General features: G+C 34.4%; 1 protein-coding gene across 39 annotated transcripts in view; it reads right to left on the reverse strand.

Annotated features, from left to right (window-relative positions):
- Positions 1-10,139: 10,139 nt before the first annotated feature.
- Positions 10,140-23,475, reverse strand: part of LOC117417766 (neurexin-3) — a 299,691-nt gene continuing 286,355 nt past the window's right edge. For 16 of the 39 annotated variants that reach the window (XM_058991743.1, XM_058991741.1, XM_058991734.1 and 13 more), the window contains 2 exons: positions 23,080-23,167; positions 10,140-12,796 (listed from right to left, as the gene is read on the reverse strand). In XM_058991743.1, the coding sequence (XP_058847726.1) occupies positions 11,871-12,796; positions 23,080-23,167 (1,014 nt within the window). In that variant the 3' untranslated portion in view covers positions 10,140-11,870. Of the gene's footprint in view, positions 12,797-14,696; positions 15,234-23,079; positions 23,168-23,475 lie in introns of all 39 variants that reach the window. The other 23 variants (XM_058991756.1, XM_058991753.1, XM_058991755.1 and 20 more) reach the window with 7 other exon arrangements.

Here is a 23,475-nt window from a genome sequence, read left to right on the forward strand (position 1 = left end):
AAAAAAGAATATTTGGTGTAACTACAGGAATTTGTTTTGTGATTTGGGTCAAACTTGCACATTACCAGCCAAAGATTATTCTAGAAGAAGGCAAAAGGCTAAACAGTTTGATTCTAAAACGTGAACAGAAGCTAGGTCAGATAAAAAGCATGGAAAAGCCATGTTTTTATTGCCTTTGTACTGCCTGATATCAGAACGAAGCTAAAGCCTGAAGCAATGTTCCCTGCTCTTGAGTGGTACAGTAGTTCTACTTTAAAGTTCACCTCCGTAAAGGTGGTGTCACCTCTCAGTAGGCTAACGTTCTGTTCACATTTTGATAAATTAATAGTGAATGTACCTTAGCTTGGAGAAATGACCCCAAACGATATATTTTAGGGTCAGCTTAAGTAAAGAAATGTAAGTTAATATTATTGGGACTAGCCTAGGTCAACAGTCAGATTGTTTTGTTCAGTTCTTACTTATCTTAACCACAGTGAACTTTATCAATCTTGGTTCCTAAAGGGACAGTGCCATTGATTTCCTTCATTATACCTCCAGGCTTATGGTAATAACTTAATCCCATAAGAAAAATGTACACATGTCCAAAACACAAGGTCATTATTATAAAAGCCTTATTACTGTGACCTTTATGGATCAAACCTAATTGCATGAAGGTGGAAGGAACTGAAAGATAATTTTTATTTGAAGCTGCCTGTGCTTAAAAAGCAACAGCAAACAAGTTGCTTGGAATAACTGTCTCAAAGTTAACTATATTTCAATGGTCAGGCACGTTGGAGAGCCTTGCCACTCAATCTCCCTAAGTAAACTGCCAGCAACTCATGAAATAATCTGTGTTCAAATACTTTTAAAACATGCTGCATACATCACCCTCCATTCCTATACAAATGATATCACACATAAAGATTGTGTAAGAAAGCTGCTTGAAAGAACACCTAGGTTTTTTCTGTGATGCACTAGAGTGAACAAAACCTTCATTGGTTGTCACTTGAAATCTGCTGAGCACCCTGCTGTGAAGCTCTTGTTCGACATAATCAGGTGGAAAAAGGCTCTTAAAACAGAAATATATTCCTCCAAATACTTATGGGGGGGAGTGTGGCGGTGGCATGCTGTATGATGGATATAACTAAAAGCCACCATACGCATCTGTGACAAAGTGTAGAATAATTAACTTGGTTCTCGTGCCAGATTACTTTTCACATACAGCAGATGTTTATTCTTCATACAGTCATGGATACTGTCAGTTGTGTAAACCATATTTTAAACATTATTGTGTTACACATGAAATGGTTGTTAATAAGGTTTGGATTTTACCCCTGAAATATTGATGGAAAATAAAGTGAATTTTGAACATTATATTTTTCTACCTATAATCTGTGTTTGAAAGGGCAAAAGAGCTCTTTGATTTAAAATATTTCAGATATAGTGGCACCTTTGATTTAAATTCAACTTGACTGCATTTTCTTAATATAACTCACATATTATTAATTGATGTAACCCAAAGCTGCTCATTAATGTGCATTATGGTGTGTATAAGGGAGGGCGGGTGTGTATAACACACTCCAAACTTCGGAGCACAGATAGCCATTGCATTAAATAATATTAAATATTAAATATATTATAACATATTAAATAATAACACATTTCCCACTGGGGTATGGTATCTTTTTAAATCTCTGAGCTGGTACGGGCATTTATTGAATCTGAAAAGACAGAATTTTACATCAGAGCTTGCCATCTGTATAATGAAAGATAAACAAAAAAATCAATACATTGGAGATGAAAAGGAAAACGTATCTCCGTGAATTAACTTGAAAACAACATCCAGGCACCCGCAAGCATGCACAGAAGCACAGACAGATAACTGGAGGTTAATGATGTTAATTTGGTCATTTGTTGATGTTTTGATGTTCATGACGTGTTGTTTAAAGCATGGCAGCGGGTAGAGCCAAATCATTCCAACTGAAATAGTCTTTGCTTGGATCCTTAAGTGTTATAGTACCTGCCCGGTATTGTAATTAGAATACCCTACACTATCAGATATTAAATAAGCAGGCAAAATCATATAGAAATACAGTATATGCACCAGATTTAACAGTGTCTTCAATGCAATGTGCAATATGCAACTTTTAAAAAGATTCTAAAGTTAACTGAGTCAATGTGGCCTTATGTTAAAGCTCAAATGCCCTATCCTTTTCCTTATTTAGTGCTTTACAAATTCAGCAGAGTTTGACATTCAAATCACATGGCCAAGATCTGTATGGTAATATCATTTCAATTTGATGAGTACAATATGAGTGTGCGGAAACTGTAAGCATATAATTGCCCAATAAAAAGGAAAAGGAGATCACTCCTTTTTGAGAAAATGTTTTGGCCATTTTCAGTTTTAGTTCGGTTTCGCTCATCTGAATATCAGAACTGATGGCCCTCCTACCTACTGTAGCGTCCTTCCAGATTTTCCACTTACTCTAAGATAAGGTAAACCCCTCTAGATTGATTTCTCAATTTTGTCTAAGAGAACCTACTTGCTGAAACTAAATTTCCCTTCATCTTCAGTGAAAGTGCTTTATCTCGAGCAGTAACATAACCTCCATTTCATGTTTCTGATGGTTTTCATGGTTCAGCCACCTCAATTTCTTTACAGGCCTTTTTGGTTGTCAGTGGTGGAGTACAGTGTTTCTTTTGAGAATATTTTGGGAGTGCACACTTTCATGTAGGAAGAACATGTTATTGTAAAACCTGCAATAGTCTGCAGTCGAGACTAAAGCTTGGTTCAATAAAAATCTAACTGTTTAAAGTTTAATAACCTTGAAAGTGATAATACTTACCCCTTTTGATTTGCCCATTCACCAGCAAAAGCCCATTTCACTTGCCAGAAATCCTTAATGTCAATGTTTCTGAAAAATGTGTTATACAGCCAACCTTCTTTGCCAAGACCATGCAGTTTAACCTTAAGGTCCTGACCCTCGATTCATCCCTCATTTTTATTGTCTTAATGTCAGCATTTCTCTAACCCCTCCTTGCAAACACCAATAAAGGGTGGTCAGTCATTACCCTAGTAATAATTGAACATTACTTTTTAGGAATAGTATATTCATTTTGTTTTTAAATTTGGAAAATATTATTTGAATATGTTTACTATATACATTGAACAGGTGTTCTTAACTTGTTGTAAATATTTATTAACACATTACCAATTGAATGAATGAACAGGATTGTGTAGATGTGTTACAACTTCAGTTTTGTAGTTTCGGTTTCAGCAAGTTTAATTACTCTGTATCATCACCAAGGAAAGCCAGGTCATGTATTCAGATTTCTGATGCCAGTGAATCCAAATTTCACTTCACCTGAGTTTTGTAGCCCTTTTCTGTTTTTAAACGTATCAAAAGGCAACTATTAGTGGTCAATACTTTTTTTTACAGTAATGTTGTGAAACAAATTGTCATAAGTAACATGCAACTTTCAATAAAAGATGACTCAGCTTCCATAGTAAATATTTAGTTGTTGACTATCACTTTTGGCTAAATTCCCATCTTATATACCCTTATTCTTTAAATAAAATAAGTAATCCTTATAAATACACACCAACTGAGAACAGAAACAAATCCAACTTACAGTAACAAACCAACTTGTGGTGGGTGTCAATATATTTTCCTTAAATTAAAAACTTTAAGATTTGAAGCTTTATCGGGTTCAGAAAACTTTTAAAGAGTTGAGATACCTTAAATTATAATGATCCAGATGAAAGTTAATGACAAAAATCATTAACTTTCACAGAGTGTTGCTATGTTGACAAAGAGAATAAAAGTCTTCATGGGTAAACACCTAATGAAATTGCAATACAAATATATGAAACTGATTCATATGCTGCATGAAAGAACAACATTTTCAACCTGAAACATGCAGAATGATTCATTTAGATACTGCATTTGTGCCAAGAAAGAACAAACAAAGCCTTTACAATAAAGGGATAAAATAATGAATCTGCCTAATCAACCTAGCTTATCTGGAACTTGTTGAGGGATTATTGAATTTTCAGTCTTAGCAGAATAGTAATGAACTTTCTACTGCCTGGAGCATGGCCCTGCTGTCAATGTAGTTCAATAACCCAGCCATCCATGTAATAAGGTGTGCTTATTGAAATCTTACATTTGAGAAAATGCTTTCACCTGGCAAAAAGGTGAATTGGGGTGGGTGGGGGGGGGTGCTAAATAAGTATGTGCACATACTGTAAATGTTAAAGTACAAATGTTAATCTAAAATCTCTTAACAAGCTCTGCTCCCCACTTTAAAATAGATCTCTGAAAATGAGCAATAATAATGATTCTAATAATGAACTATGGCAGTATCTTGTATAGGGGGAGTGCTTGAGGTTTGCTAAACTCCCCTAAGTCCCTGATGTATAAGATAAATCATAGAACAGTAATAGCCTCACTATTGTGCAGAGAGTGCAGTCTCCCTAGTACTTTCACTGGTTGAAAAAACTATTACTGTTGCACAATGGGTACCCTTAAGGTTGGCCCTGGACCACTTGAACACTTTTCTGTACTCATAACATGGTTTTCTTTCAGTTTCTTTTAAACATTATCTGATCTTGTCCGTATGACTTCCGTATGAATCAGTCAATATACAATTACACTACCATACCCTATTGTGTTCTGCGTTAGTATCCTGCTCAGCCACTAGTCCGAACCTGAACCCTAAACCTAAACCTTACCCTTACCCTAACCCTAAAATTCAAACCCTTGAATGTAATAGTACGCTTATTTATTTTCAGACCTTTTAAATTGTTGATGGGTTAAATGAAGGGGAAAAGATCACCAAGTCTAGTTTCGTTCCCTTTTTACACCATAGTCAATGCTGGTAACACACTGGCACCAAACACATGCCTGTACATTATACAGCTGGAGCATGCATTGAGGTGTCAGTTCTGAAATGCATGTACAGTGCATCCAACTATAAGTTTCTTCCCTTAGCCTTCAAGTTGAATTTATTTTCTTTCAGTGTTCGAATGCTTTTATCATTTAAGCAATAATGACCGACAGGCAGGGCATTTCCGGCCAGGACATCAATAATTGCAGGAGTTAAGACATTGGAAAGATGTGAAGACCATTCTCGATTGTTGGATAGAGATGGAGCTTAGTAATTTTTTATAGAGGACTCATTTTTGTGACCTGTATATTTCATCCGAGACCCATTGTTGTATTGATATATCACCTAATAAGGAAAGGTTTACAATGCAGTCAGTAAATTCTATCATTTTTATGTTGTGGTTCTGACAGCTGACCGATATATTACTAGATGTTCTTTTTGGAGGATTGATACCTTACTGTACTTTATTGGTGATGGTTGTGTGGACATTCTGAAGGCATTTCCTGGCCATTAATGCCCTCTACAGCAACCAATCAGAAGACAGCATTCCCATTCTATTCATCTGATAGGTTTATAATTATTTAATGTGAAAATTCACATCAGTGGCCCGTGGCTTCGGGCATTATAGCCCCAGTCGGTAACAATAGTCCTCCCCCAATATGGCCTGGAGAAGAGGGCTATAGTAGAAAATCATTGACAATAGAGACAGGGGGGCTTTTACAGACAGGGGGCTATTGTTACTGGCTATTAGATTAATTAAAAAGTGATTCTTCATGTAATTCTTAAGCAACATCATCTAAAGCACCTCAGCTTATAATGCTGGCTTCGTTTACATTGATTATTCTAGTACCTACAACCGTACAACCTTGTGTTCGTCATTAAACAAGCACCACAAAGGAACTGATCTATGAAAAAGTTAAGAGGATTCAGCTTAATTGAAATTGTTGTACTAAATTTGTAGTGCTTGTTTCAAGAACCTGGTGGGACTTGGCTGCTTAAGCTCTTGGTGTGTCAAAAGAAAGTAACACAGCATCTGGTAATTCATTAAGTGGAAAGATACTGTTCTCTCCTGTGATACCATCTTGAAGTTACCACAGAAATGACAGGCACAGCAAGCAAGTTTAATAAACCACATATGTGAAATTACACAATGGCTTCAAAAGGAATTTTGCTGCATAAACAGCTCTCTTAAATGTATTTATTATGGTGCACCATGATATGTAGAAATGTGTATTGAATATACTGTAAACTGTAACATAGCTAGTTCTGGAAAATAAGATCGCTGCATCATATTTCATAATAATATTATTTTGAATGGAGTACACATTTAAAGCAATATAGTGCTGTTACAACCTGACTTTGTAATGGTGTTTGTAGCAAAAAAATATTGTACTTATTTAACACCTACTGCTTTGGATTCATTTGTAGTGATTCCAAATCGTCTGACAGCAGTTCAACATCACAATGAATGCCCAGAGTGTACAGTATATACTATAGCAATTGTAACACAGCAGGGAGGGGATTAAAATCCTCCCTGCCTAAAAACGTGTGTTTTGGTTAATTATCACCTGCACCTGGCCATTATTGTAAATTAGAGCCAGGTGCAGGGTATTTAAAGAAAGCGTCTCTCCAGGGCCGCTGCTGTGTGGAGAGCCCGATTGATGGTTTTTTCAATCATACAAAAAAAAGGTACCGTGTGAAGTCTTTTGTTTTCACACCATGGTACTGTACTTATTTAAACAAGTCTATTATGCATTTACATAATGTTAGTCATAATAATTGACCATTTAATGTATTTTGATCTCCTTTGATTACAAATGACAGTCATTTATTGTAAAATGCTCGATTTAGTTGGATCCAGTTTTTCTTAACGTGAAAAGATTTCATGTGAATGTTATGTTTTTTTATGTTAGTCTGGTGCTAATCCTGTTCAGGATCTCTGTCAATCTATCTGTGCACCAGTGAAAAAAAAGTTGATGAATGGATTCTTGATTGAGAGATGAACTGGTGTTAAACTGTTTTGAAAGTTTAGTACCAGAGAGCCTACTGATGCTAAATGATCAAACCCTGCCCTAATTAAGCCTCCCTAACAACTTCTAACAGGACTGTGTACAGTATGTGGATGAGTGTGGATGGGTCACTATAGTCATCTATGGTTGCTAAGGAATTTAAAACAAATCATAATACTAATTAAACATGTCTACTGCTGCCAGAATGTAATGTTGCTGGCACTATATGAGGTCAAATTTGTACCCCTAGCTATTGAATGATTTATAATAAACATAGAACCACTTTTATTGAAGCCAGTCATAGTCTAGTTCTTTGTTTTTGTTTCTCAATGACTTGTTAAAATATGTATTTATGCATTGGTATGACTGCTGCAACTTTTCCACTTTCTTTGAAAATACCATTATATGAAATTCCAGCAAGATAACTGGAGTATTTGAAAACATGACATGTAAAGTGTTTCTTTGTAGTACCAGAGCTACAAAGGGAATAGTGTTTGTTCTCATTTCAGGCAACTGTATGAAACTGATGTCAGGTGGCGGACTGACACGACCGTGCATGTACCTTGCACCTCGTGGCATTCTTGAACAGATTAATAATTTATGAAGAACATGATTTTGGTATTTGTCTAAGGGGAATGTGATATTAAATTTAATTACTTTCATCCCAAATGCCAGAGTACAGCAGGGTGTATGTGTACTGGACTGTCAAATGTACAGCTATGGCCAAAAGTTTTCTATCACACTAGAATTAACTAATTTTGCTTTATAAAGTCAAATGAAACTGGCTGAATAATGTTACATTAACATATTGAATTACATACCTCTTTGTAGTTTTCCATAGACTCTGGTTTCCGGTAGGCTTTTGCAATATTATTTTGTAGTTTATTTAATTACATGATGTTAAATACAAGATCTAAATTATGGTCATAATGCCTTTTTATTTCTAATTATGTCTCAGTCCTAAAATTCTAGGTGATGCAAAACTTTTGGCCATAACTGTACCTGCAGCAACTCCTACCCTGAAACTTCTCCAGATCATCAGGGATTGTCTGCCATGTTTCTGTGTTAGATGGTGAAGCTGACTGTAAGAATTTATTCTCTGTTGTCTTTCAAAAACAGGCAATCCAATGCACCCTTTCCAGCTTCATTACATTCATTTTTGGTATTCAGTAGCAGCTGCAGCAAGCTATGTAGAGATTCTGGACTATTTGGTAATAAGGACACAAGTCATCGTATTATTCCTCTCCCATTTCCTGGTTACTGATTGGCTTTTTTTACACTGACCTGTTTTATATCATCAAACTCACCACAAACAAGAAAAATCCACCGTCCATAACTTTAAAAACATTCCATTACAATCACGCGTTTTGGCTCATGCTTTCGTCAGTGTAATGCTTGGATAAAGGCAAGTCTAAAACATGTGTCTATGTACCTGTTTTCGTTTTCTTTGACAAGGCTCTTCTTAAATGTTTCAATTGTGATAGCAGCACTATTGATAAGGTTAGTTTCTTATGTCTTCCATCATGAGGAAAATACATCCCCTAGTTTCTGAATACTGGGCAATATCCTCCTTCATCATCTGATCTGGAAAATTACAGGCAATAACATTTATGTGTCATTTGTCCATTAATTGCTTATAGTACATGGATTTCATTAAATGATTCTTACCTAATATATCATATTTTCTGTACACATGCTCATATTTAAAATTAACGAACATGTTTTACTTTCACTCCACGCATATATTTCATTGCTCAAATATATGTCCCCACATTATACTTTAAAGGATCACATAAAGGAAGGCAGAGACTTTGCAGCCATGTGTGTCATATAAAATGCAGCGATTAAAACTCATGCTTTGGGCTCTCTTTCTCAGTAACCAATTGCTTCTTTTCCTGTCACTTGTGTGTTTTCAATCTCTGCATTCCTTCAGGTAACCTCTTGAAGTAGACTGGAGAAATGGCAGAAGTGCAGCATTGAGAGTAGGGTGGTTAAAGATGATCTATTGCAGTACATACTGGTATAGTGCTGAAATCTGCGATATGTTATATGAATATAACCCTATATATTTGGAATTCAATGTAACCTGTCAATGTCTGAGGGGTGTTCTTTGCTTGCTAAACTGATCATATTTTTCACTTTGGAAAGGCGTTGAGCTTTTGCCCAAGGCATCCAGCAAAAAGTCTGAGGTTCTGAAACAGTGGTTACTATTTGTTTCTTTAATATATTGGCTGACCATCTTGATTATCTTATTTAATGGACATTCAATTTTAAGTTCCGGTAGCATGGAAATAGCATTTTTATGGTGGTCATACTGGTGGTCATTTTGTTACTTTTGATCTTCGTGTATGGAAATATAGATGAAGAAAAAGACCAGTTTGCAAGACATAAAACAAAAATGGAAACAAAAACAACAATGATACAAGAAAGCAATTACAAATGTCATGAAAATACAATTTGTAGGCCTACTCTTTCAAGACCCTATATACAAATCTTTAACTGCATTTAAATAAAGTCTGGTTTAATGCGCTAAATTGTCACTTTTTAATTGTTAATGTTACAAAGCCTTACTTAGAGGTCACAGAAGACTACAGTGTTAACAACAAATGCATTACTTTACATTTTCTGTATCCAACATATCACAGCGATACCTTTCTTTAAACTAATCAGGATTGTTTTGGATATTTGTATTCACATATCCTTGGTCACAAGCCAGCTAAGGAATTAAACGGAACACAACATGCTATGTAACAAATAATTCTCGGCAGCGCTTGTGAATTTCCCAGCCCTACTCATTGCATTTCCAATATAGACTATCAGTGTTGTTGCAGAAGGGACCATTCATCTAAATACAGGGACAGGATACACGGACAATCTTTATCTATTCACAAGCACTGTCGGTAAACATGACATTATTTTGGTTCTAGGTGATTTATGGTGTACATAAAATAAAATAATACCTGTGACTATATTGAAAAATACAGTATATCAGCACTGCTATACATACAACACAAGACACAGTAAAGGTATAGGAATGTGTTTGTTGTAAACACTACATTGCCTTCTGTAGCACTCTATATATCAAATACGTTGATTCTAGGAGCCCTGACACACACCTCTGCTGTACATGTTTTTTTCAGTATTATAAACTGCTAGTTCAGTTGTATACTGCTAGTTCTGTAACACTTGAGAAAAGGAGAAAATGGTGAACATCAGCCTGTAGTGTTATAAATAAATGTATCAAAGTGTAACATTCACAACTTTGGGAATAATATTTTATTGCTAAGCATATCCTCGAACATAGATGCCAAATAAATAAAAAGATGAATGAATTAAATCAGTAACAACACAGTAAATTAAAATTAATATTCACATTAACTCAAATTTGGTTAAAAAAAAAATAACGTTAGAAGCCCACATACAGTCTGCACATATTGATCCAAAAGTCTTTGAAAATAAGAATACACACAAAAAAAGATAAAACAGAAAAGAAAAAAAGAAGCAAGAAGTCATTTCACAAGCAATCTGTAACAAGACCCCGCTGTATAATCACATTATTTTCATTAGATAGCCTGGATCGTGCTTTAATACTTTTAGAATCTCTTTTTATTTTGTGTTTTTTGTTCACGTTGAAATAAAAAAATAACACAAAAATAATTGATAACAAGAAAGCCTCGATACAATTAAGAAGGGCATTTTGTATTTGATTGACAACTTCCAGGAGTCAAATATTCATGCGACTTAGAAACATCACCGAGAAAGATTAGATTTCTAACCTAACAAGTTTTTTCCTCTCTTTTCAAAATATGTATATTTTGTGTTGCTCCAAAATATATAATCAGATTATAATCAGATTACAGTTTTGAATATCCTCATGAAATACACTGATAAATCAAATGATCAGTCTGTACAGTAAAATACAAAATAAATAATCCAACTTAAATGTTATGTACAATATCTACCTACAAAGTACAACAGCAATAATGTAATAAAATATGTAAACAAATTTCTTGCTTGACACAGTTGACTGTGACAACAGATAAAATGCACACTTTCACATTAGATTTATTTCTGTTTTAACATCCTTAACAGTGTTATAGTACTAGTACCAGCCTTCCATCAGACATCACAAGAGTCACAGCAGCTTATTAAAAAAGAGAAGTGAGGGAATGAATCACAGCATCAAAGGCTGTAAAAGATATACTGTACTGATTGACAGAATGTATATGTGATTTCTTTTTCGTCTTCTAAAATAAAAAAACAGAGGAATGCAACTTTGATCATGAACCTTTTGGCCTGTTAGATTTTTTTTCAGCCGAAGTCGAACACCACATAGCATTTTATGGCATGCACTACAATCAGATACTTTACTGAAACTTGAGAACAAATTCTTAACTTGACAGCTGCTCTCTACCTACCATAGGTTCTCAATTACACTGTTAGTTGTACAATTAAATAACAAGGCCAGTAGATCAACAACGATCTGTCCATGTTTTTGTTTCATTTAATACAGTGTTTTTGCAAACAGCAAAAATGATAAGACACAACACTTTATAATGTAGAAACAATACAAATTTGTCATTTTTATGGCAATAGTCCCTTTTTTAGATGATCCTTATTTATTTAATTTTTTTAGACCCATTCTTAAAAAGTTGCCAGCACTACATGTTGCATACATGCTCGAAATGGCCAAAATATTGTTACAGGGTTACAAAAAACAAAGTTTACATCAAGGATCACAGATCTCTAAAAGTCACTTGGGATGATGTAGCTATGAAGTATTCTACACTGATAACTTCTTCGACCAGACAGAAGAATAAGGTCACTAATGTTGCTAGTAGCCATCTTCGTATGCTTACAATAGTAAGTGTGCTTTATATTACAATATAGTTCACTTTCTCCTTGCATTGCTTGGAGTTTTTTTTTTCTTCTTTAAAATTGCAACTTCCGATATGTTGATTTAATATAGTCCTCTTTATATTTTTTCTATTTTTACACATAATATTCTTTGTCCTTGTTTTTCTGTTTCTTGTTGCTACTTTTTGCACTTTGCTGTTTCTCCTTCAAAACAGCGCCATTTGTCTGTGCTGAATTGCTTATGTAATTTCTAGTTTCATCAACCTGGTAAGATCCTTCGTCCCTGTTTCTGTATTTATACATGGCATAGAGGAGAATTAAGATGCACAAAGCAGCTGCAGCAACTATTCCGACGACCATTCCAGTGGTGCTGCTAGATTCACGAACCACCTCTGAGGCCCCCGGAACCCGTTTGATGCCTGGCTCCGTGGGGTTTGCTGTGGGTACATTACGGAACATTGGGGAGGTTATTAATGGGCTCCTTAGCTTTGTGCTGTCTAGCTCATAGGCAGTGGGCAATGGAAGCAACACTATGTCTGGCTGGGGCTTAAGCTCTCGGTTATTCATTTTGCCTGCTGGCAATTTGGGTACCATTTCGGGCGTGGAAGAAGTTGTGGTGCGGATCAGCTCAGGGGACAAAGACGTGGTAGTAGTCCTACCAGATTCGAAGGCTTTGTTAGGTCTAAAGTCCTTGGACTCCCACTTGGGCGCTTGTGCTTTGTAGCCACCTTCAAAGGCCGACGTAGACATGATCTTATCTGTTACCAGGGAGAAGGTGGTGTAAAAATCTTCATCATCAGTAGGGGGCAGGTTAGAGTCAAAAGCTTCCCCTGAGCCATACCCAGATATCACCAAGCCATCATCATCACAATCATCGCTGCCTTGGTCCGACAAGCAAGGTAACCCCGCCTCAGAGGTCATGGACAGGGAATCTTTGGTGGTCTCAATAATGGTAAGGAGGGGACGAAAGGTAGGGGGGAGGGTGATGAAGGGTGCACGAGTAGCTATAGGAGGGATTTCTAAGGAATCTTCTACAAGTACAGGGATTACTAATTCACCTCCTGGGATTAAAAAATAAAAACAAGTGTTAGAACACTGTTTGCATTTCTAATTTGTACAGATTTTAAATAACAACAAAATACAATTTGTACATATATATATATATAGAGAGAGAGAGAGAGAGAGAGCGAGAGAGAGCGAGAGAGATAGAGATATATAGATATATTAATAATAATACATTAAAATAAATCAAATTTAAAGTCTCTATTATGGGTAATGGATAAAGTTTCATCCCTCCTACCCAGTGACCACATCAAATTTATAGTGAGAGGGGCCTTTCCAAGTATCACTCATCAGGCTTTTCTTTTGACTGTCACAAAAAAAATAGCAGGAACTGAGGAAAGCAGTTGAATGACAGCTGAAAACCAGGACAGTGTAAGTACTCTTCTGTTAACACTTCTAATTAAAAAGCAATCATATCCTGTTGTACAAAAAAAATCATTGCCTATAAAATCTTGAAGCAGTCATGGCACTATCTATTCTTTTTAAGTGACTACTCTGGAAAAGGGAAATACATTCTATCATCTTATCTTAAGCCATATGCTTTTTTCTTACTTTTAATTACAGTTTTAAATTAATCAGAGTACAGAAAGTACTTTCTGTCTGCTGTTTTATTTGTAGTTTAGACGTTATCAACAGTTATTCCCAGATAGTGGATATGGTGTTGTAACCCTGGTTAGATTCTACTTAGAGTGGCTTTGGCTTGAGGTGTCAGTATTCTGCAATTAACAGGTTTGCAAAAATCTTAGGGGTTAAAATCTATCAGAGGAAAAAGTTTAAAATATGTTGGGTAAATTTGACCGTGGGTTCTAAGAAGAAAATGTTATATTTTAAAGTTCAACTAAGATTTGACAGTTAATTTGTTTCCAGTTGTACGCTACATAAATTAATTAGTTTTGGAATCAAAACAGATCTGTTGGGTCATGCTGAATTTTACGGGGCACATTTTGTAGTATATTCACTGGTAATTCATATTTAATAACATATTTATAAGCTAATAAAAATGTATAATAACATTAGTTTTATTTGACCAGATTTAATATTTGAATCAATCATGCATTAATTCATATCCTCCGACGGTATTACTGGTCGGATTGCATTGTAACAAAGTATGCTGCTGCAGACCCTAATCTAAAAAAAGTATTTTTCTAAATCCATCTGTTTAGTTTAGTTTTAAACATACTTTATTTCCCATAAACAGAATACTCCATGAACAGGCATGGAGTGCTGCGGTTATTTCACTCATTCTATCGAATATAATATTGTTTAATATCTTAAGGGTTAACTTAATCTGCCTTTTTACCATACCTTTTTACCCCACCTTACATTTGTATTATTATTTTTTGTATAAAACCCTTAACCTATTTAATTATTTACCCTAGGGTAGACTTTCTGTAAAGTTAGTGATGAAAGAGTTAATGATACTTAATTTCAATATTAATATTCCTATTCATGGTTACAAAACCTAGGCTTATAAATGCACCATTCTCTTTACATACACTGTCCTAGATTATCAAGATGTCCTTCAAGTTGGTAAAACCCTCAGCCAAGATGGCTGGTGATAGAGTTGGAAACCTCCCATATATAAAACAAAATTAATAAAAAAAATAAAATGCAACCATACAATAAAAAAAATAAAATAAAACATCAGATATATAAAAGGCATATAACAGCGTTACAGCAAACATTACATTACAAACATTCACAAACTACTAAAAACACAACAAGTAATACAAATTAAAAAGGCTCAGTAAATTACACTACAAACAAAAAAATAAAGATTTATCAAAACACTACAAACCACTGTAAAAAATATATATAAATCAGCTTTCAAAATTATAACAGCCTACAAAAAAAGTTATCGAAGAAGGAAAGCATACCACATAATTTTTGTCAACTTACATCAACAAATTGCCCGCATGATTTTGGCATGAAGAAAAAAATTTACAAAAGAAAGTTGTGTAAGAATGTTCTCGGACAAGTATTGTTATATTTTGCAAAGTTTACTTTAGCAATTGTTATATTTTAGTTTGATTTTTTTTTTGACAAGATGATACAGGGAGGCAACAACACATACATCCACACCACATAACATGAAAAATAAACTGCACCATTATTCTCTTTTTTTCTTTTTTTTAAATAACTCAAGTATTAAAAAAAAAACTGTACATGTACAACTTAATTTTGTTGTTTTTAAATATCTACATTCTAATAATTGTTTTAATTAATTAAAGTTTTTGCTTTGTTTATAATTTTTTTAAAGGAACGGATGACTGTACATATTTTAACACTGCTAAAGAAGAGGAGGAAAACATGAAAAGGTCTGGACCTATGAGTTTACTACATAGGAAATGAGAATGATGGGGGTGAATGTGTAAGTCAGTTGCCATGTCCATGTAAGGGCGGTACGAAGCGGTCTGGCGGCATTAGAGCTTTTGGCTGTAAGGAAGGGATGGGGATATACAAACAATGAGCATATACATGCCCATCTACAAAAAAGAACATAACTCTAACACTGACAATCTCACAAACCCTAAACTGCAACTTCTTCCACATGCAGTTTAATCATTCATTAATACAATCTTAATCAAACTAAAAAAATCAATAGAAAAATAAAAAGCTCATTTCAGTTCTGGAACTGCTTCCCTTACAGTGATGCGGGCCAACAGTAAAATGTTATTGCTTCACATAGAATATCAATAAAGTGCATCTACAAATTTGAATCTACCCAATGGTTAAAGGTGTTTGGTTTTTTTTTTCTCCTTTCTGAACAATTGATCATTTCCATTACACTGGCCTGCATGTCACGTACTGAAGTCGTTCCAAATTCAAAAAGAAAAGAAAAGAAAAGATATTTATATAGAATGAAAAAGAATCTTCACATTTAATTTGTTATAGCTTTTTTGTTGCAAATTTTGAACAAAACCAAATAGATCAGCAATTAATAAAAAGAACAACAAAAAATATGTACTACAAAAACAATTTTCCCAAGGGAAGAAAGAACAAAGCAATTTTAGTTTTCCACACACTATCATAGATGAACAACCAGATGCACACACTACAACAGACACAGTAAGAGGGACAGTGTTTAGGCTATTGTCAACCCCTTTATGTGTTTGAAGGACAATATAATTTGTTTTAATTAATTTGTTTTTTGTACTTTTAAACATGTAACAGGCGTGCAGTCTGGATGTACGTCAAAGAGAGATAGAAGAAATTGGCTGGAAATGGGTTATTTATTTTTACTGCAGATGTTAATGCATGCGCAAAGTAAGTTGCATTTAGGGAAAGTAGAACAGTACAGCAAGCTAGGGTAAGGAGGAGATTAGCAGGTTGGAGATAGGTTAAAGGTCAGGAGAGCAGTTTTACCAATGGCTGCAGATCCAAACGGCAAGGGAATTCTAATGATGTAACAGTAAACTACAGTAGTAAACTGTATTGTTTTAGTATTTTAGTTGCCTTAATGGATCAACAAGGAACACAAACAGCTTCCATTCATTATTGTGGGTTAATACCCATGTGCTGAAAATCCTTCGCAGTGCTTATCATCCATTGCTTTTCTTCCAAGACAACTAAAAATCTTCATAGGCAATATTATTTTAGCTAGCAACAATAGATACAAACCATTTTGTCATGAATCCACAGTCGTTGGTTTAACAGCATAAGAGGGTCATTTGGAGAATTCCACAAAATGGCATAAGGCTTTAAGATGGTTGGAACTGGTATACAGTTCTTTACATAGCCTAATCTTGCCATTAGCAATATACTGTATTATTACCTGCTATTGGAACTGTGGCACTTATGCAGTTCAGCTTTGTCTCTTTGATTACCAGGTGGCTATACACCCCACTGAGAAATGTGTACAAACATAATGCAGCTTTTTAAAAATCACTCCATGCAGTCATAAAAAACAAAAAACCAAGAACCGCGCATATTTTAAACTATGCACTGTATGTACATCACAGGAGCAGATTCATGGAAAAACAAAGTAGTTCATTCTGTTTAAGCTGTACGGCATGCATTGTAAAACCTACCATATAAACATGTGCATTCCTTTAAAAAACATTTAGCCTTTTGTACAATAGGTAATTTACTTTTAACCAGGAAGCACATTAAATCCTTTTGCATAGTGTAATTTAAACATAGTTTCCACAAAAGCATCACAAAGGCAAGTGCTTGAGGCAGAACATTGGATGCCAGCTTTACTTGTACCCACTGCATGTGAAATAATAACCTTTAGTGTCATCTACAGTTGGTTACTGAATGAAGTTATACGAGTACATGTGTTGTGTGATAGTTGACTTTATATCTATTTTTGCTTCTTTGTTAAGTAAAACTTTTATTTTCAGCTTTCTTGTATTTAAGGAATTCATTTAATACATGTGACCCTGTGATTCTATACCCCATAAACAACCTAATGAAAAGTATATTCTTATTACTCTCGCTAGAGGGAAAAGAACACTGCGGTCTTTGAAATCAGGAGCTCATTATAACAGCTCATTAAGAGCTAACCTTTTGAAAAGTGATTTGCGAAATTGTATTCAATGTTAATAATCTATGATTTTATTGTAATGCAGTGTTATTCTTGGTACTATGATTAATTAAATGTAATGCTCCATATGGATCGGTAGTTCCTAAAACCCAATTAACCTCACACAAAATATAACTTTGACTCATTGAAGTGCAACTCTAAACCCCCTACATTTTCATAGCTAGTCTTTTGTCTGTCTGTCCAATATGTTTGTATGTATCAGTTTTATTTGCAAGCTGACTGTCAAGTTCATAATATTTATTTAACGGAAAAGGGAAGTATTTAACAGATTTTAAAAGGGCAACATTTAAAATCTAGCATTTAAACAGAGTTTAACAGAGTAAAACACGTCTGACATATTTGCTAACATAGATAGAAACAGACAGCACCAGAGACAACATGAGATTGAGGAAATTTGTATTTACAGTACTTGATACATTTACTTCTCAGCAATGTGTCCGGCTGTCTGAAATTAGATTGCTTTGATGATGAAGGTGATGCATACGGGGAAAAAAACTGATAAGTTATTTTAAGGCAACTCAATGGAAGCGTTGTATCAATCTAATATGCCATGGCCCAGCTGAAAATATCAGATTTATTTGTACTTGTTAGACTGACCTCTTCGACCTCACTCATAATTTTTTACACAGTATAGCTATCTATCTATCTATCTATTTATCTATCTATCTATCTATCTATCTATAGATATATATAAAGAAAGGCAGTTGATTCTAACAATGACTTAGCTGTGAGATAATGATGTGTGTTTGAACACTTATATACTTATAACTTTAAAGTATGTTTCAAAGCTGTTTTCAAAATGGCCGCTATAGTGCACTGATATAGGATTATTGCCCACATTGTCAAACAGGTAACACAGCAATAACAATACATGATGTGGTTCGGAACAGAAAAGCCAGAGCACTGCACAGGTATACCTTCTATCCAGTGCTCGTTACCATTATTTCATGATTTGACAATTGACGGATAGCCCATTCAAATTGTCAGTAAATTGTCATGTATAATACTTCACAGTATAATGAACCTTTACTAATTCACTATTTTCAACATTTTACGATTTTGTAAGTAAGATAATAAAAAGGCAGTGTTTTCTGCACTGGTCATTTGCATGGGTGAGCAGGGGTTTCTGTTGGGCCACGCGCCTGCTGTAGCCCAGCCTCTACAGAACCTGTTATGCTGGCCATTGGTTCGTGTTTCCAGAGCTGGCGATGGCAGGGCACTTGTATAGATTCTCATATAAAAATGAGAATGATCTTTAATTGGCTCCCGCAGTATGTCATAAACCGATCTTTTTTTTTTTTTTTTTTACATCTAGCTCTGTACAACGTTTCTATCTTATTAGACATGGTTGAGATATGTCTTTTTGATTTATTTATTTCAGAAACTCCCCAGGCTTTTTTTTATATTGACATTTTTAGCTATCACAGTGAAACCGTTTTTGGCAGTCAATTTGCTGCACAACAATGACGTTTCTATGATAAAGAGTTTAAAGCTGGCTGAAGAAATCATATCTTAGCAAACTAGATGTGTCGGCTAAATAACCCTGAACTGTATTAAGATTTGTTCAAATATGACAGTGAGTCCAGGGAGGGATGACAACATCTTATATTGAGAGACCTTTATAAACAGTCCTTACAAACCAACTCTTGCAACATGGAAACCATTCATTTTATTTGAGAGAACACTCTAATAGGTAGATTTACTGGCTGTTTAATCTGTTTAGGCTTCACTTTTCTTTACAGTATCTGTTGTTGTCTTGTCTATTTTAATATAGAAAAAATCTGCACGGCATACAGCCGATTTTGATTTTTTTATGTAACTGGTTTAGTAAAAAGTATAATTTTATAAACAGTAAGGATGGATTTAAATAAAAAAATAGAACACATTCAACATAAAAACTGTCCAATGATTACTTTCCTAGCTAATTTACAGATCACCTGCTTCTGTTCAGATCTGTCTTGTTAAAAGAAACAGCTTTGTATATAACACTTGGTTATATCTGATTGTAATCAAAGCAATATTTGTATCTGGTTCTAGGCAATTACTGCAAGGTTTGGCCTCAGGGGTTGATGTTACTCATTTCTTTCTGATGATTTCATTATAGGTGATAAAAATGAAACCTGAGAGAACAAACGGATATGATTTGAGTCTGTTATTACTTTTCTCCATTTCAACTGAAATGAAAGGTGAGACGTATTTACTTTCTCACTGAAGTGTTAAATCTGAAATTGTGCTTCTTTAATAATAATTTTAAAATCAGATATTAGCGTGCTCAGGACTCCTCACGTAAAGGCTAGCCATAACTCAAGATTTAATGGTGTGTCATATATTTACATATTTATAAACACTAGTATCTCTAATAATTGAAATAGATATTTCTCCCCCTGCTATGTAACAAAATTATTTTAAATATGAATCTGAACTTTAAAATTAATATATCTATCTATCTATCTATCTATCTATATATATATATATATATATATATATATATATATATATATATATATATATATATATATATATGTGTGTGTGTGTGTGTGTGTTTAATGCTGTAATTCCATCTCAGGGATCTGTTAAGGAATTAATAAACCAAGCTGTCTCTTGTTATCTTATTTCTCCACCAGATCACCTTGAATGAAGGAATTATACAGTATTATAATACACTGCCTGCCATCTATTATTATCTTCCTGTTATTTGTTATGATACATTAGGTTGCATATAGAACACCCTGAAAGAAAACAAAAAATATCATAAACAGTTTGTTTTTTTTAGTCATGCACATATGTAACAAGCCATCATGATACCCTCTTGCTAAAAGGAGTCTTTTTCCTCAGTAATTAATGTAGACCATGGAGAGAGGATAAACTTTATTTCTTAATAAAACCAAAATGAAAAGTCTGTACTGCACAAGTGCCAGGTTCATGTCCCTTGATATCTGTTATTGCTAAATGCTTAAATGTTAACGAGGGTTCAGATATTGCCCTTTTATGGAATTCCTTTAGGGGCAAGGGGAAATAGAACAGAGTTTTACAAACAGAGAACAGAATCACATGACAACACAAGAACAGTACACTGCAAGACATGGACAGACGTACAGACATTGCTGCAGAAAGAGAACGCAGCAGTAGTTTCTTACTGCTACTTCTAAGACGTTACTGAACTAAACACTACAGGCTGGCTGGGTTAGCCTAAATGCGTAGCTATGAGGTACACACACAATGGTCGCAGCAAAGCCCGTGCATTGTAAATGGAGTTCACTTTGAACTTGATTTTAGTTAGTTAATCAGCTACAACTATTGCATGCCACAAATGACTTTAAGATCAACAAATAAAATAGAAAAACAGATATACTTTGTGGCAATAAAATTCTTTTTATGCCATCTGCATAAAAAAAAAAATGATATGCAGAACGGCTTGAAAGAGTGGAAAGGGGAAGAGGAAAGGAGAAAAAAATCATTCTTTCACACACAACTTTCTTCAGACAGATTGGGGTAGCCCACGTGAGGCAAAAAAGTGATGGCAAGAAAAGATTTTGTTGCCTTTATTTGCTTTGTTAATCAAAAATGGGAATGTTTTAAATAAAGTAAAAGGGAAAAAAAATGTTTCTTAACCACCAAAAAATTCATGCGGCACAAGATGAGGTGAAACGACAGAAATGTATCATTTTGGCTAACTGGCAGATGAGGATATCAACTTAAAAATGAAACTCAGAAAACTAAAAAGTAAAAAAAAAAAAAAAGAAAAATCCCACTCGTGCTTTACCAAAGAAACAACATATCATGCAACTGTCCACGTCAGCTGATGCTGGGGTTAGAATGAGGGCATGAATTTCTGTGTAAACGTGTGATTGGATGATAGGGGCCTGTTGATATCTGTCTTTTTTATACTATATATAACTCAGGGGGCATTAGGACATAAATTTAACTTATTTTTAAATAGTATCTTACCCTAAACCTTTATTTGGAAGAACTCGGGGTTGGCATTTCACGTCCAGGTAATCACAACCAGAACTCTTACAAGCAACCAATCATGTTACTGCAAGTCGAAGTTTAGAAACATACTTTCAAGCTGCTAGCCAGCTAACGAGTGACCCACATTCAGTTTAGTTATTTACCATTCTTACACTTCAATAAACGTTGTAGAAAAAGCTCTACCACCTCATACTTACCATTGATAACCTTACATAAACTTTCCTTGAAAACTTAGTAAAACTGTTTATTATTAAAACTGTTTAAATATGCATATAAATGAGTCAAAATCAATTGCTCATTGTACACTTGCAAAATGTTTTTAAATGTCTCTATTACAGCACCACCTTTGAAGCTAGGTCAAGATAAACACCTTATAATAATGCATTCGTGTTTACATTTACAAAAGGTTTATCCTTTATAAAGTGACATACTGTAGCTAGGATTACTTTGTTAGATCTATGTGGTGCTTAAATCATTTAAGTATGCAATAAGACCAGACCGCCCAAGGGTGTATAGCCCCAGGAAGGCCCTGTATTTCCCAATACCGCCCACCGAGGAGGGTTTTATTGCGCTTAGAAAATGGGCAACTGTTACGAAAAAAGAGTTTTGTGGTTTAAAACTTGAACATTAGGTGGCTCAAGGATATCTGTCCAGGTGAAAAGGCATTTATGCCGGTACTTTTTATTTCCTGGTCATCTATTGAAAGTTAATGTCAAGTTACCCTGCCAAGGGCATTAGCCAATCAGATGCCAGGAAATAAAAAGCCCATTTTCTATACCTTATAGTGACTTGATTGGATGCTCAGTTGTTAATAACTATATCAGCCTAAAAGAACCCAAGTTCTGCCAAAAAAAGTGTAATCTCAGAGTAAGCATTTAAAACCTATATTTGTCTATACATTATACACTTCATATTTTCATTTCAAAATTAACAGTAATGTTACACTTTTACCTTAAATTCTACGAACAAAAAAAATATAAAAAACTTTGTACACAGAAATTCGATGATATCTGTTCTCTATTAAAATGTTTAACTTAAGACAAGCCTTTAAAAAACTTACAACAGTAACTAGATCAATTGCAGTTATCCTGCTAGATATCACATCATAATTTTGCCAAAAGCAATAAAAAAATTAATTAAAAAAAAAAAAAAATCAAAATGTATCTTCGGTCAAAAATGCAAGTCAATACCACATGGCAAAAAAAATCTTCAAATACGATACATTTTGAAGCATCAATGCAGAAAACATAATATCGTTTAATACTAATTTTGTACTTTGTGTGCTTAAAGATGTTTAGCTCTCATTGCAATGCTGAGAGAACAAAATTAGTATCAATATATTATCATGTTAACCACTTTATGAATCCCATGGACAAGTGTAGCTTTATTATATGTTTGCACACCAATAAGTGGGATTAAAACTGTTAACAGTTCATTATCCTACTTTAAATTTGTAATGCACCCTTGAAAAGGAACCCCCAGAGGAGCACATACAAAAATTACAATTTATAATGTGTTTAAAATTCATCAATTGCTAGACCAGAAGTATATAACAGTTTGATTTATTTTAAGTATTGCATAAATAATGTGTGTGTGCGTGTGTATATATATATATATATATATATATATATATATATATATATATATATATATATATATATACACTTAATATGTGGGTCCATGGGAGCCGATGCTTTAAGGATAATATGCTTTGCTGCAAATTAAAATAAAATAAAACAAAGCAAGCAAAAGTAAACCAACCTATCCCACCTGGATGACCTGTGTCACACTCATCAAGGTCCTCATCATCGCTGGAGCACTCCGCAGAGGAAACAATGTCATCTGTAGTCTGTGTGGTGACAGAAAATAAGAACTATGATTAAACTGTGTGTGTGTGTATATATATATATATATATATATATATATATATATATATATATATACGATGTGATGAATGTTATTTTTTAACAGTGGCCAAGTTGACTTTTTATGCTCTATATGGAGTAAGAGACCCAGAGTTATCCCCTAGAACTGACAAATGCAGGATTTTTAAAGCAGTGTGTGCACCTTGATACAAGATGACTGTGGTAATGGGATACATTAATAATTTTCAATAGTTGCTTCTCTTGACCTTTAAGAGCCATTCACTGCAAAGGA

This window comes from Acipenser ruthenus, chromosome 18 (assembly GCF_902713425.1).
Source record: "Acipenser ruthenus chromosome 18, fAciRut3.2 maternal haplotype, whole genome shotgun sequence".
NCBI classification, from domain to species: domain Eukaryota; kingdom Metazoa; phylum Chordata; class Actinopteri; order Acipenseriformes; family Acipenseridae; genus Acipenser; species Acipenser ruthenus.